At 43.3% G+C, this 13,747-nt stretch overlaps 1 protein-coding gene across 2 annotated transcripts in view; it reads left to right on the top strand.

The window, feature by feature from the left end:
* The window catches only part of LOC130146631 (neural-cadherin-like), a 60,161-nt gene that overhangs the window by 22,726 nt on the left and 23,688 nt on the right, over positions 1 to 13,747 (top strand). For both annotated transcript variants that reach the window (XM_056333002.1, XM_056333003.1), the window contains exons 6-15: positions 229 to 478; positions 1,396 to 1,538; positions 1,883 to 2,055; positions 2,393 to 2,561; positions 3,801 to 3,971; positions 7,845 to 8,017; positions 8,142 to 8,309; positions 9,186 to 9,435; positions 12,075 to 12,202; positions 13,389 to 13,575. In XM_056333002.1, the coding sequence (XP_056188977.1) occupies positions 229 to 478; positions 1,396 to 1,538; positions 1,883 to 2,055; positions 2,393 to 2,561; positions 3,801 to 3,971; positions 7,845 to 8,017; positions 8,142 to 8,309; positions 9,186 to 9,435; positions 12,075 to 12,202; positions 13,389 to 13,575 (1,812 nt within the window). The remainder of the gene's footprint in view (positions 1 to 228; positions 479 to 1,395; positions 1,539 to 1,882; positions 2,056 to 2,392; positions 2,562 to 3,800; positions 3,972 to 7,844; positions 8,018 to 8,141; positions 8,310 to 9,185; positions 9,436 to 12,074; positions 12,203 to 13,388; positions 13,576 to 13,747) is intronic.

The raw sequence follows: 13,747 nt of genomic DNA, 5'->3' as shown, positions 1-13,747 counted from the left end.
GCGGTCACTCAGGCTGGGCTGGAGTGGCAGGAAGAGTTGTTTTGCTTTTTTACCCCCAGCCTCCTGCTAAGTTCCCAGAGTCTTACCACAAAAATAAGGCTTTTATGGATAGAACAGATCTAGGTGATTTCTATTTAAAAAAAAATATCTGAAGTTGACTGGGTAGGAAATAGCATGACCAAGCTTCTTTTGCAGCATGACTGTTCTGTTCAATGTGTTCCCTAACAGTGCTTGCAACAGACTGCGACTCTGGCTCCAACTCGGAGATCACTTACTTCATCCAGAGCACTGATTTTTCCATCACGCATCATGGGGTCGTCAATTCTAACCAGAGGCTGAACTTTGAGCGAGCAAACCATATGTATGAGTTTGTGGTGATAGCTGTCGATAAAGGACATCCCCCTCGGACAGGGACGGCATCTGTGCGAATTCGAATGGCCAACGTGAATGATGAGGCTCCTGTCTTCTCTCAGTCCATGTAAGCCAGCTTGAATGCCTGCTTTGGTTTTTAAAGATGCTGTTTGTATGTGTAACCGTAGTAATGTTTGGCTAAACAGTCACTCGTTTTGTGCAACTATAAGTGCCGGTGAAATCAAAGGGTAATTTGTATGAAGAAGGGCTTTAGAAGTTGGCCTTTCATTTCTAGATTGTATCAAAAAATACAGCAGTTGTGATACCAGTGTATTGACTTTATAGAGAGGAACAGAATGAATGAAAGATCTAATTCTATAGAGAATTATTTTGGCTGTGTTGACTTCTAGGTCTCACAGTGATTGTCCATATATAAATATGACAGATAAAGATGGTAGTTAGTAAAAATTGAAACTTAATTTTATCTGCAGCGGATTGTATTCTAAGCTAATTTCATGAGGCCCTGCTTGTTTAAAATGCCTTCTTTCCTTTCCTGAATAAATAGAATTTCTGCTTTTTGCACAAGTTTGAAGTATGGACGTGCTTTTAAAACAAAACACTAGTACATTTATGTACAAAATTAAATGCTATTTTATATTCATCTCTGTAGTATGTGATGCTTTCCATTAGTATACATGGACATAAGAAACAGTCCATGACAGATACTACTCCTTTTTCTCATCTTTAGGAGATAAGTGAACCTGGTTTGCAGTGCAATGTGGTATGGTGCATACTGGTATCTTCCAAAATACCCTTGGAAATTACGTATACCAAAAATGCAGGATTAAAATCCTAAAATACATACCCTATGCTGAACAAAGATTTTCAAGTCTTGTCTTAAACTGATCAAAGATTCCATGATTGCATGCCCAAAGCTTAAAAATCCCCACATTCATAATGAATTTGTAATTTTGCCTGACAATTAACATGGTGATGGTTATTCTGATACTGAATGTGCTTCCACTGCTCCTTTATGTCCATCAGTTACAGAACTTTCCTTTCGGAAGATGCTGGTCCCAGCACTTTAGTGGCTACTGTTCGGGCAAAGGACCCTGATGGAGATGGGCTGCTATATCTGATTACAGGAGGCAATGAGGAGGGCAACTTTGAACTGGATAGTCAGAAAGGTAAGGAAAGAGATTTTAGAACAGTTATTTGCTGTCTAATCTGTACAGACTCTCCTTCACCTGCATGTCAAAAAAACATAAGAAAGCACTATATTTATATAATCTGGAAATGGGGATGCTTTGTGTCAGTGAAAATTAGCTCTTTGACAGTCTTTCTCCAAATACAAACCAAAACTTGTGATCCAAGGACTGTGGAGACAAAGATGACCGATTCCTGTGCTTTGCAACCAAAATACAAACTGAGCCAGCAATACAGTGGCAAAGAAATGTGGTACTTACTTGATTTTGGGTTTTTTTGTTTACACAGTAAAAAAAAAAAAATGACACTATGCTTCCAAATGTAGGTATCATTAAACTCCGCAGAAGCCCACCGCCCAGCCTGAAAGGGCCGCAATACACACTGAACATCACTGCGATAGATGACAATGCATCGGGGGGACCCACCCCGCTCAGCAGTTTTGCTGAGGTTATTGTAGGAGTTAATGACATTAATAACAACAAGCCTGTCTTCAGAGAGGTAAGATGTCTTTCTGCAGATATACTTTTCCCATCCATAACTGGGGTTGTAGCCTTGCCTTGGCTGCTGCTGATTGCCAGTGGGCTGAAGGGACTGTGTGTGCGGAGCAGAATGAATCTGTAAGTGAACACGCAGCCAGCTTTCTTCATACTTGAAGTCTTCATTCTCCTTCTCTCCTTCCTTACCCTTAGAGCTTGATTTCTTTGCGAGTATAACTGATAGAAGTGATTTTCTTCTGAGTTCTTCTCAGATGTCCTGGAAAAAATATTGACATTGTGTGGCAAATTCATGTGACTCTGTGTAATATATAGGGTTGGATGTTTGGGTGTGTTTTTAGTGCGCTTACTACAGCGACAGCACCTGGGTTCTGGAGAATCAGCCTCCAGGCACGTATGTGCTACAGGTAGAAGCCTACGATGCAGACCTTGGCGTCAATGGAGAGGTGAAGTATGGGCTCATGCACCGAGATGGAGCTTTCCTAGGCTTCAGCATTGACCCAGACACAGGTCAGTAGCTTTCAGGTTACTGAGATAAAATGAAAATGCCTTTGTATTGTAATGAGAATGACACAGTATGAGTGTGTCCATGTGGGCTCGTGCTTTAACAGTGTGACTGCAGAGTTAGCTTCTAGAAGAAACACTGAAAAAAGTTCAGAGTATATGGATAACTGTGCACGTAGATTAAATTAAGATTATAGTGATTAGAAAGAGAAATGAAGTAGGGAAACAAACCCCAGTTGAATAAGAAGATAAAAAGCTATCCTGTATCAGTTATCTTCCTATTGGATCAAGTGTAGCTCTGAAAGTACAAAGCAGAAAGTATGACTCTTAACAGCTTGAGTTTGTTCTTCCCTTCAGTGTGGTCATGGTCTATTTCCCATCTCATGCACAAAGAGGAGGTCCAGTGCAGTGTGTATAGGGGCATGGCCCTTGTACCATAACAGGGTAGTGACAGACTTGGTGCATTTCAGGTGAAGAAGTTATAAAAATTGTTAATGTTTCTATACTCAAAACAGTAAAATGGGATATTTGCATACCCAGGGCTGTGCAGGAGACTGGAAGGGCTTACAACAGAGCAGCAGAATCCTGGTTCCTAGCACATCAGAGACACAGGTCTGGGAGTGGCCTTAAGAAGGCCAGTTTAAAGTCTCCCAACCAGAAGAAAAGAGCTGAGATGGGAAGAGACTTGGTTAGTAGAAAGGAAAAACTGAAGATCTGGAGAAAAATGTTCAGTTTATTAACTGAGCTGTGTGATTTTATCACCAGTTTTAATCTGTTCAATGAGGCAGCCTCCAGCTCCTGTAGTAGAAGTGACATTGGTCACATCTCTTCTGCCCTCTGTGGTGTGACTCTTTCCCAAAGTAATAAAGAGCTGTCTTTCAAATGTTCAGTTACTTGGACTGTCACTGGAGTAAACCTGAGGCCTCTCCATGAGCAGGAGAAAGTCCGTCTATGCTCCATGAGGAGTGAGATAACAAGGTACTTGGACCAAAGGTCCTTATCAGGGGCAGCAGAAGAGCACGCTGTTGGCTGCTGGCAGCATGTGCCGTGGGGGGAGAGGAGAGACAGGGGAACTGGAGTTGGTCTTGTCGAAGATGCATTGCAGGGCTGGTGTGGATCCAGCCTGATGGCTGTGCTGCGTCTGGTCAGCAGCGCTTCCTCTTGTGCAGGAGGTGTGCAGGTCCCTCTCTGCCAGTTCAGTCCCAAGGCTGTGACGCACAGAACAGGAGATGTCTGTGTTCCTAGGAGTCATCACGACCACGCAGAGTTTTGACCGGGAGAAGCAGAAGGAATATACGCTGTCTGTCACTGCTACCGACCAGGCTCAGGAACCGCTGATTGGCGTGTGTCAGATCACTGTCCTTATTACTGACGTCAATGACAACGATCCCAAGTTTGAGAACAGCCGCTATCAGTGTGAGTGTTTCTTAACCACCTGTCCCAGCACCGCAACATGAACCTGGTTAGTAGTTCCTTACAACAGTGGTCAGTTTTTTAGGTGACAGGTCTTCCTTTGCTGCCCACTGAGCCAGTTACCGCTTAATCTGTTGTCAGCAGAAATATGCAAAATTGATCAGTCCTCTTTATTCATTGCAATACTCTTAAAAACACAGACAGTCTTTGCTCCTACAGATGAGGCAGATCTGACCACTTCCCTTTGTGGCTTTTCCGTGCCCAGTTTTTCTGCATGCTGAATTTGTATTCAGTGTCCCAAAACAGAACATGACATCCTAGCTGGGGATTCATCAACCCTGACTAGAAGAGCAATTGTCATCTGTGTGTCTTTAACACGGCACCTCTGTTTGAATAGGCTGGAGTGGTATTTCTCTCTTGTTAAACAAAATCCATGGCTTCTAGCCTACATTTGGCTTGGAGCCCTGCTGCCTGCTGTGACTGTGTTGCTGAGCTAGCTTTTCCTGATTGCCCTGGTGCCATTCCCTTTTTCATCCCCACATGATGTGCTTTTCATCAGTTTTTCATTTAGTTTTACTTGATGCTTCTCCAGTAGAATCCCTGCACTGCAGGGCACTTGGACCCTCTACTTTTGGTGTCACCCACAAGTGATGCACGTACTCCCTAGCTGCTGGACTAGAACAGACCCTTCCTGGTGTAATTGCCCCAAAATGGCATTTTGAAGATGTTTTGCCAGTTCTATGGAAATGTCGTGTAAGGCAAAGCAGTGACCAATGTCCTGTTAAAGCAAAGATGGCTCCATAAGTCAGTCATCTTTAGCATCACAGTGGCCAGCGTTTTAGCACCATCCAGAAAGAGGTTGGGTGCTTGCACAGCAGGATTTTAGCAAGGAGAAGTGATGACCTGCTAGGAAATAGTGTAAATATACATCCACACTTCAGAATTATGCACAAGGATAGAAAGAAAATGGTGTTGCACCTTTTAGAGTATCTTATAGTGACTAACTCCAAATGCCAAACTGGTTAAGATGTGCAAGTTGGGAACAGCCATTTCTGCATTCCTACCAGTGGTTTCTGCAAACCTGGCCAAAGCAGCGCTGAGAATTCAGGTGGGAGAGATCTCAGTGCAGAGAAATATTTTTGGACAGAGCAGAGAAGTCCTTGAGGTAAAGGTAGTGTTTGTGTAGAGATGAACCTTTCTAGTCTGCCTTCAAACGTGTCCTTCAGGTGTGTCCTGGTTTTAGCTGGGATAGAGTTAATTTCTGCCTAGTAGCTGTACAGTGCTGTGTTTTAGGTTTAGTATGAGAATAATGTTGATAACACACTGGTTTTTTAGTTGTTGCTAAGTAGTGCTTACCCTAAGTCAAGGACATTTCAGTTCCCCATGCTCTGCTTTGTCGGTGGGGAGGTGCACAAGGAGCTGGGAGGGAGCAGAGCCAGGGCAGCTGACCCGAACTAGCCGCAGGGATATTCCATACCACAGATCATCAAGCTCAATATATAAACTGGGGGGAGTTGGCTGGGAGGGACTGATCGCTGCCTGGGGACTGGCTGGGCATCGGTCAGTGGGTGGTGAGCAATTGTATTGCACATCACTTGTTTTTCTTGAGTTTTATTCCTATCTCTGTTTTTGTTATCTTCCTTTTCATTACAGTTACTATTATTGCTATATCACATTTTACTTTATTTCAATTATTAAATTGTTCTTGCTTCAGCCCATGAGTTTTACCTTTCTCCAATTCTCCACTCCATCTCACCAGGGGCGGGGGAGTCAGTGAGTGGCTGTGGCGTACTTATTTGCTGGCTGGGGCTAAACCTCGACAAGGTGAAGCTGCCAGGGATTATTTTTTTTTTTCAAAAGTAGTGAAGCTGAGAGGTTGCATTTGGTAATTATGGTGACTTTGCCACTTCTGAGGAATGGGCAGATTTTTTTCTTTTTTTATGAACACACACGCCAGTAAGGTCCTGAAGCAAAGGCAGCCCTTTGGGATGGGGAACCTGCAAATAATGAGGTCACTTCATGCATAGCACTTTTCCAGCATCTATACATAAGTAATCAATGTTTGTACGTCACAGAATTAAAAATAGCTCCTTCTCTAACAAGATCAAATGCCATTAGTCATAGGTTTCTATTCTTCCTGGAAACTGCTGGTTCTTAATTCCTCAGCACTAGGATGCTGGTCAAATCCCTGATTTAAGCCATGCATCTTATCATCTGCTGCAAAACAGACATGAAATAAATGCTTAACTCCATGCAGTAGGGATGGTAGAGTAAGTGTAAGAGTTACGCGAACAGTAAGCAGAAGTACATAAAATGAGAGTACGACCCTTCCAAGTAATCTTGTATTTTTTCTCACAATGCGATTTAACAGGATTTGACTATAAAAGCATACATTTAAACACACACACACACACAAAAAAAAGGGTATTTCACAGTGTTGCTTAGCAATAAATTTGATTTTCATTAATCTATTTTAGTGCCAGTGAATCTTTCTGAAACTAGCTTTGGCTGTTACTGACATACCAGGGACATGAATCCTTTGCCAATTAAATGTCCTGGTGGATGAGAGAAGCTAATTAAAGCTCAGATTGTTGTTCATGGAACAAGTGGTTGTGGTGGTTTAAGCTTTTGCTGCCCCCTGCCACAGACTGTAGATATTAAGGAAGAAAATCAAACTAGGAAACATGGCCACTCCACTTTATAAATAATATGCAATTCTGCTTGTCCCTCCACAAAAATGCTAAAGGAGACACATGCATAGATATGAAAAAGTTTCTGAACAAGAAGTAATTAAGTAGCCTGACTGGGTTGTCTAAATGTAACCATGACAGCCTTCCCACTGCCACTGCCAGGGCCATTTCAATACAATGAGCCGATGGAGCCTTAGTGCATGGAAAAACACAATCGGGCAAGCACCCATAGCTACTTGGAGGAAGAATTGGGACTGGAATTCCAAGTCCCAGCCAGGAATGGCTGAGAACTGAGGGGCAAGCAGTACCAAAGTCAGATCAGAGCAATCTAAAAACTGAGGTGTGGAAGAGAGGCAGCTGGCAGGGATGCAATAGCTTTATATAAAATGGCACCTCACAGAGAGGAGGAGAGTAGGAAATGACTGCTCACAATTTCCCATCATTTTGGTGGTGTCCCTGACAGGAGCCAGGCTTTAGGAAGATAAAATGAATTACTCTTCTGTGCAATGAGTACTTCAACTGTGTGACTCTTTGCCACCTAATCTTTAGATGATGATTGTAAAAGCAGGTTCAAAGAAGGATTGGTCTGTCTAGGACTAGGGGCACAAAGACACAACCTCTGTCTCAGGTGGACCTAAGGAAAGAGACATGTATAGAATGATCATTGCCCTTGCCCTGGGCAGTTTCTCCACATCACTGGGGTGTTGGGGGCATCTTCACTACAATCTGAATCTTCATGCTTCAGGATTGCCTACTGCCTCCCGCCGACCGTGCTGCTGCCGCCACTCACAGTCAGGATTAATTCAGTTTGCACAGAATTCCTTTTGATGCCAAGCTGCTTTTATCCGCACTGAGCCCAGCAGCCTGGGCTGTGATCCGAAGCAGTGGGCATGGGGGCGGCTGCAGGGTTTGCCAGCACTGCCATGGAGAGGCACGAGCGCTCGGCGTCAGTAAACCTGCTTCACCAGCAGCTCGCTTCACAGCCCAGGGCGTCAGGGGAAAGGGAAGAGGAAGCTAAAAGAGGACTACAGACACTCTGTTAGTGATGATACTTTATAACCTGCCTCATTACAGAAACACTTCATCACCAGTGAGGGGGGCTATGGGGTTTCACAGGGGTATCTCAGGGTTTACGGCCAGGTAAACCAGAGCAAGACCTGCTGACAATACCTTTGTCTTTTCAAAGACTTCCTCAGCGAAGACACTCCAATGGGGACGAGTTTCCTCCGTGTAGCAGCTCATGACAGTGACCAGGGTGTGAATGCTGCTGTCACATACTCAATGTTAGAGCACCAACTGGAATACTTCCAGATCAACCCCAGCACGGGCTGGGTATACGTGAACCGGCTGCTATCTCAGGTAACATGACTCTGCTTGGAAATGAGCAACCTCCAACCCTCAAATCTGTTGCAGAGGGTTAATTGCAGTCTCTTGATTTGTACAAAATTGTTTGCAAATATCCTCAATCTTCTTCGTTTCATAGACAACGCGCGTTAGTCGCTATATTGTAGCGACAGATGGAGGGAACAGAAGCAGCACTGTGGAGCTGACGGTAACTGTCACTAATGCACTGAGCCAGCCGCCCCAGTGGGAGCAGAGCAGATACTGGGTAACCATCCCTGAAAGCACCATTCGTGACACTAAGATAGTGGTATGTTTAAAGTGTAATTACTTCCCTCCCTCTTCTTTTGATTCCAACTGCCTCCTCTGCTGTGCTGTCTCCATGTCAAAAGTACGTGGGATGCCCACTCTGCAACCTCACCGCGTTGTACTGTTTCCTTACCAGCCTTCATAGCTGTGTACCCTGTTAGTGTTTGCCAGGAATACCTTGCAGAATAGGCGGGCATTTCAGCTGGCAGCAGTTTTCCCAGTGACTTACACCACTGGCCATCAGGGTGTGCTCCTGCAGAAGCCAGAGCCATGCCCTGCCTGTGTGGGAAACTGTGAGTGTTCCCACCAAGGGCCAGCTCCTCACTCCTCCATCCTCAGTGGATGGTGCTGCCTGCCTGCATCTTTCCTATAGCTTTTCTCAGTTTAGCACTACAGCGTGGAACAGCTGTAGTTTGCTTTGGGCTCTTTTAACCCAAACCAATTCCTTTTTAACCTGTACAGACTTATTCTTTAAGGATAGTCTCTTCATAAATCGCCAGGTAATTTCTGTCTTCCTCTTCCTGCGTGTGATATTCAAGTACCTGCAAACAATTCAGGTTTTGCCTGTATCTTGCCTGGTAAAATGTACAATGCAGTGGAGAAATGGTCTCCTTTCAGATTGCTTTTGTTTTGGAAGGAGGATTGAGAAGGGATTTCCTTTAGCCAGTGATGCAGTTCTGGCTTGGCACATTTAGAGGCAGGTAAATTTACTGTTGATTGAAGACCTGCATCAAACCCAAATGTTGTAAACTGAAACTCAGCTCTGTAAACCCTTTCACTTTTGTCTATGTATGTATGTTCTTGCCATCAAACTGAACACTTAACACTTGCAACCCTACGCTTCATGAACACATGTGGTGGCTCTTTTCTTCTTCAGACCGTCAAAGCCACATCCCCTCTTGGTGATCCCAGGGTTACGTATAACCTGGAGGAGGGTCAAGTTCCAGAGACTAACATGCCAGTTCGTTTCTATCTGAAGCCAAACAGAGTTGATGGATCTGCTTCTCTTCTAGTCGCTGAACCACTTGACTTTGAGACAACTAAGTTTTTCACCCTGACAGTCCGGGCACAAAATGTAGCAATGACTCCTTTAGCTTCCTTTACCACTGTTTGTGTGAACGTAACAGGTAAGCTTTGCTGCACTTCAGCAGCTCATTCAGAACAAAATTCTCATTATTTTTAGTATAACACCACAAATGAAGGTAACATCCATGAAATGCCAAGCTCCCTAAGAACGCTTTGTACGTTTCTGTACTGTAAAAATAAGTGGTGCAGTCATTAAAAAGGTTTATTTGAGACAATTTCTAAGTACAGCTATGAAATGTGGAAATGTTACAGTGCAAAAATGGGCTGTCTGAATGTTTAGGCAACTAGTGCCTGCTTCTACAGATGTAATTGGAAAGATTTCCTTCTGATAGGAGGAGAAATCTAGTAAATGTTCCCAGGCTGTTGAAAGGAGAGGAGTATTACTGGAAATATTCTGTGATATAAAAAGATGAATAGCCCAGACATATTGAGTTTGTGTTTGATATCTGTTTAGGGGGGTTAGTTATATTCAGAATTTTGTATTGAACACTGAGATTAAAACTCAAAATGAAAAGGATCCTTACTAATAGGTGCCATTTTCAAAAATTTGATCCAGCCCTCCTTACAGTAGGATCTTTTTGTAAGGCTCTACTCCTGTAGATCCACATAAAACTATAAATCTGATTTTAATCCCTGCTTTTTGAAGCATTAGTGGAATTACTTTTGATATGTAGACATCTAGATGAAAATAAGTGAAGTTGCCAGCAAAAATGTTTTCCTTGCTCACCACCATGGAAATGAAAGATTTAAGTGGTAATTTGAATGGGAATTCAACTTCCCTGCTTCACTTTATCACAGCATTGTCCTGTCTTCCCCGGTCCACCAATGCAAAAATCCTTCAGGCTTGTAGAACAAGAATGCTTCAAGTCAGGGTCTGAGCCTCACTGCAGATTATGGACCCTGCCCCAAAAGATTTTTCATAGAGAACATTTATCGGTATCAGAATTTGGCAGAAACTTCAATTTGCTCATGAGCAAAAATCCTTTTTTCAATAACTTAGTATTTCATATGAAAAAAGATTTACACACACATATGCATTAGTGGAAGAAAATAGCAAGTTAAACATCTTTAAGAGAGAAATAACCACCAGAAAGTTTCATGTGCAGAATTGTCCTTTATTTATGCACAAGCACACAGAAAAGGAAGTCTTTTGTAGTATTTTAATTTCCTTACCTCGCTTAGTGAATTTGCTGAAACTTTTCTCTAACAAGACTTACTCTTTTATAAAATATAAAAAAAAAAGTCTATTAGAAAATAAATTTTCACAGATTACTATGAATATAAGAGAGAAAGAAAATTGGATTTTACAGGAGCCCACGCTGACAACTTAAAAAAAAGAAAGTAATTTAAGACTGATCCTGCAAATAGTTGTGTGTCAGAATCAATGGAGTCATGTGGCAGTAGTAAAAGTAAATATATGCTGAAGGGTTTGCCGAATGAGTTATTAAGAAATTTTTCTGCTCTTCACGAAGACAGGTGGATCTGAAGAACTTACATTACAGCTGCTCTGTGCCATGACACAGGAAAATTACTTTCTTCAAATGTGGCTGTTAAACTGTGAAAAGTGCGAAAAGACGTAGGGGCCTATGCAGCATTTCTCAGTTTAGTTGTCTCACAGACAAAGAGGAACCTGGACTATGTCACGGGTGGAGCAGGAGGATGTGATTCCAGAGCAGTTTAAATAGATCTGGGTCAGTGCTGACATAGTTCTCCTGCCTGTCCCTTGTGTTCACCTGGTCCTACACAGCAGTTTTAAGGACAAAATGTGTCAGAAACTGGCCCTTCCAAATACAGGACATATCTTTTCCAGTTTAGGCCTCTACAGGGGCCAGGCAAGGAAGACAAGAGACCAGCACTGCTGTAAGCATAATGTGGCTCTTCCTTGCATCTCATCTGCCTTGACTGCAGGTGGCCACTACCGGGCAGCCCTTCCTTCCTTCCCCTGCCCATCTCACCGTGCCCCTTGGGCTGGATCTGGCGGTTACACAGCTGCAGAGCGTGTCACATCACAGCTAGACCTTTTCTCTCCAGAAAGTCAGGCTGCCTCAAAGCAATAAAATGCCAACATGGGACCGTATGATCCAGCTCATGGGAAGGGGGATCCCATGGCTTAGAGCAGGATGACAAGAGCGGGGAGATCGGTGTGCTTCCTTTGGACGTTGGCCAGCAGTTAGATGAGGGGAGGCTGACGTGCAGCTGCATCCTACAGCCTAACATAAATCTGGCTATACTGCCCTACAAAGGCCAGGAAAGACTGCTTTACATACGTTCTTTGTCAACTCTATAAACTCTGCAATTTTAATTTCCATTGTATGTTAAACAGCCCTTAATAAAATGCTGAAATTAACTACTGCTGTAGATAACCAGCTCCTTATAGACTGTGGATGAAAGGCCTCCTGGTCCTGGTGTTCATGGACTTGCTATAAGATTGCTGGTCAAATCATTAGCCAGTATCTTAGCTGGGATTAGGCCACTGTCTCCCAGAAACTGCTCAATGTTTATAAAATGCCTCCTGACAGCTGCCATGAAAATGGGGAAGACCCAAAGCAGGATTTCTTCTTGCTATGAGTAAGGGGAGTTCTTCCTCCAAGCTATATTATGACTGTGGGAAAGAAATACAATAAGAAAAAAAAGTCTTCAAACATTTTCTTACCATGGTCCCCATCCCCTGCTTTTGCAGATGTCAATGATAATGTTCCGTTCTTCCTGTCTTCTAACTACGAGGTGTCTGTGCCAGAAGGAGCTGATGTCGGCACATCCGTGGTTCAGGTGTTAGCTACGGACTTGGATTCTGGCCTGCATGGAGAGGTTTGACCTTACATCCAATTCTTTTCCTCCCAATAGGCAAGTTTTAGTATTGCAACTAGTAAGAGTGCACAGACAGCAGATGACAGCGTAATGAGCCACAAACACTTCTTGCAGCACTTGTCAAGTATTCGTCTAGCATATGCCTGATGTGCATAATATGGGATGCAGGCAGAGATGATGCTGTTCATGGTCTTGGGATCCTACATCGTAGCAACTTGTCCTGATCCAGCAACCATGACAAAGCACTGCTGCATGATTCTCAGGGTTGCTCCCATAACAAGGCAAGTGGAGGTCACTGCAGAATGTTTCCAAACTCTTGCCTCTTCAGCTCATTATTTAGTTGACCATCACGTGATTATGGTTGGTTAAATGCGGCTATTTAAATATGGTCAATTAAGTAACATTTCATTTCACCATCACTGGTTCAAATGGTTGGTCAAACCAACATTTGACCACCATTGTTATAATGACCCAACCAAAGCAGTGTTATGAAGGAAACTGCTCATTTTCTGTGCATTTTCCTGAGCCTTTTTCAAAAACCCTACTAGCTTTTCTGGGAGGGAACTCTGGCTAGTACAGATCTGCTGTTCTGTGATTGTCAGAAGTTCCAAAAGGAACTTCTGAAGAGCAGCCTGTGTGGTAGAACTGCCTGGCAGTGCTCTGGACATGACTTGGTGGTGGCAACGTTGGCAACGTTTTTTCAGAGGAAGCCAAGCCTTTGTTACAGGGGCAAATGCGGGTAGCTTTCATCAGTGGAGGTTTTAATTTGTTCAGTCCTGCTGAACAGGACCCATACTCTCAGTTAACCCCACTTCTTTTGTGATCAGAAGCACAGTGGGTTGCTAGAATCTGGGGAGATGCCAGGGAAGATGCCATTCCATACATTCTCTGTCCTTTTGTTATTCATGATCTTTCTTAACTGCTCCTGCTGGCCACTGTTGGAGATTAGGGCTTGATGGGCCTTGATATCACTGGTACAGATGATCTTCTGTTTAAGAATTCTGGGTTTTTTTGTATCAAAATGGGCAAAAGAATTAGAAAAATTATGTCCAGATTAACTGTCTTTCCTCGGTGTTGCTACTTTGCAGGCAGACCTAGGGGACTACAGGGGAAGGGGGAAGTCACAGCACTTGGACATAGAAATGAAAGTGGAAAATGCAACCTCTCTTTACTATTTTATTTTTAGGTTCACTACTTAATATTGAAAGATGCTGGTGAGGATTACCAGTTCTTCACCATTGAGCCTGAGACAGGAATTATTTCCACCCATGCAACTTTTGACAGAGAGAAAAGAGCCTCTTACCTGATTGAAGTTCAGTCTCAGGACTCTTCAGAATCTGCTAGACCTGGTGTTCATGGGCAGCCCAACACAGGTAGAAGTAGTAAGGAATTATATATTGGGTAAAATGTATCAGAAATTGGGTTCCTTAACTTTTCAAGTCTTGGGGGTGGGGTGGGGGGGTGTGGGGTGTATGTGAGCTGTCTGGAATACAACAAGAGGTACTCCACCTCTGCCATTTCTCGTCTATATGTTCCTCTTGAATC

This window comes from Falco biarmicus, chromosome 3 (assembly GCF_023638135.1).
Source record: "Falco biarmicus isolate bFalBia1 chromosome 3, bFalBia1.pri, whole genome shotgun sequence".
Lineage (NCBI taxonomy): Eukaryota > Metazoa > Chordata > Aves > Falconiformes > Falconidae > Falco > Falco biarmicus.
This window is presented reverse-complemented; position numbering and strand designations above follow the sequence as displayed.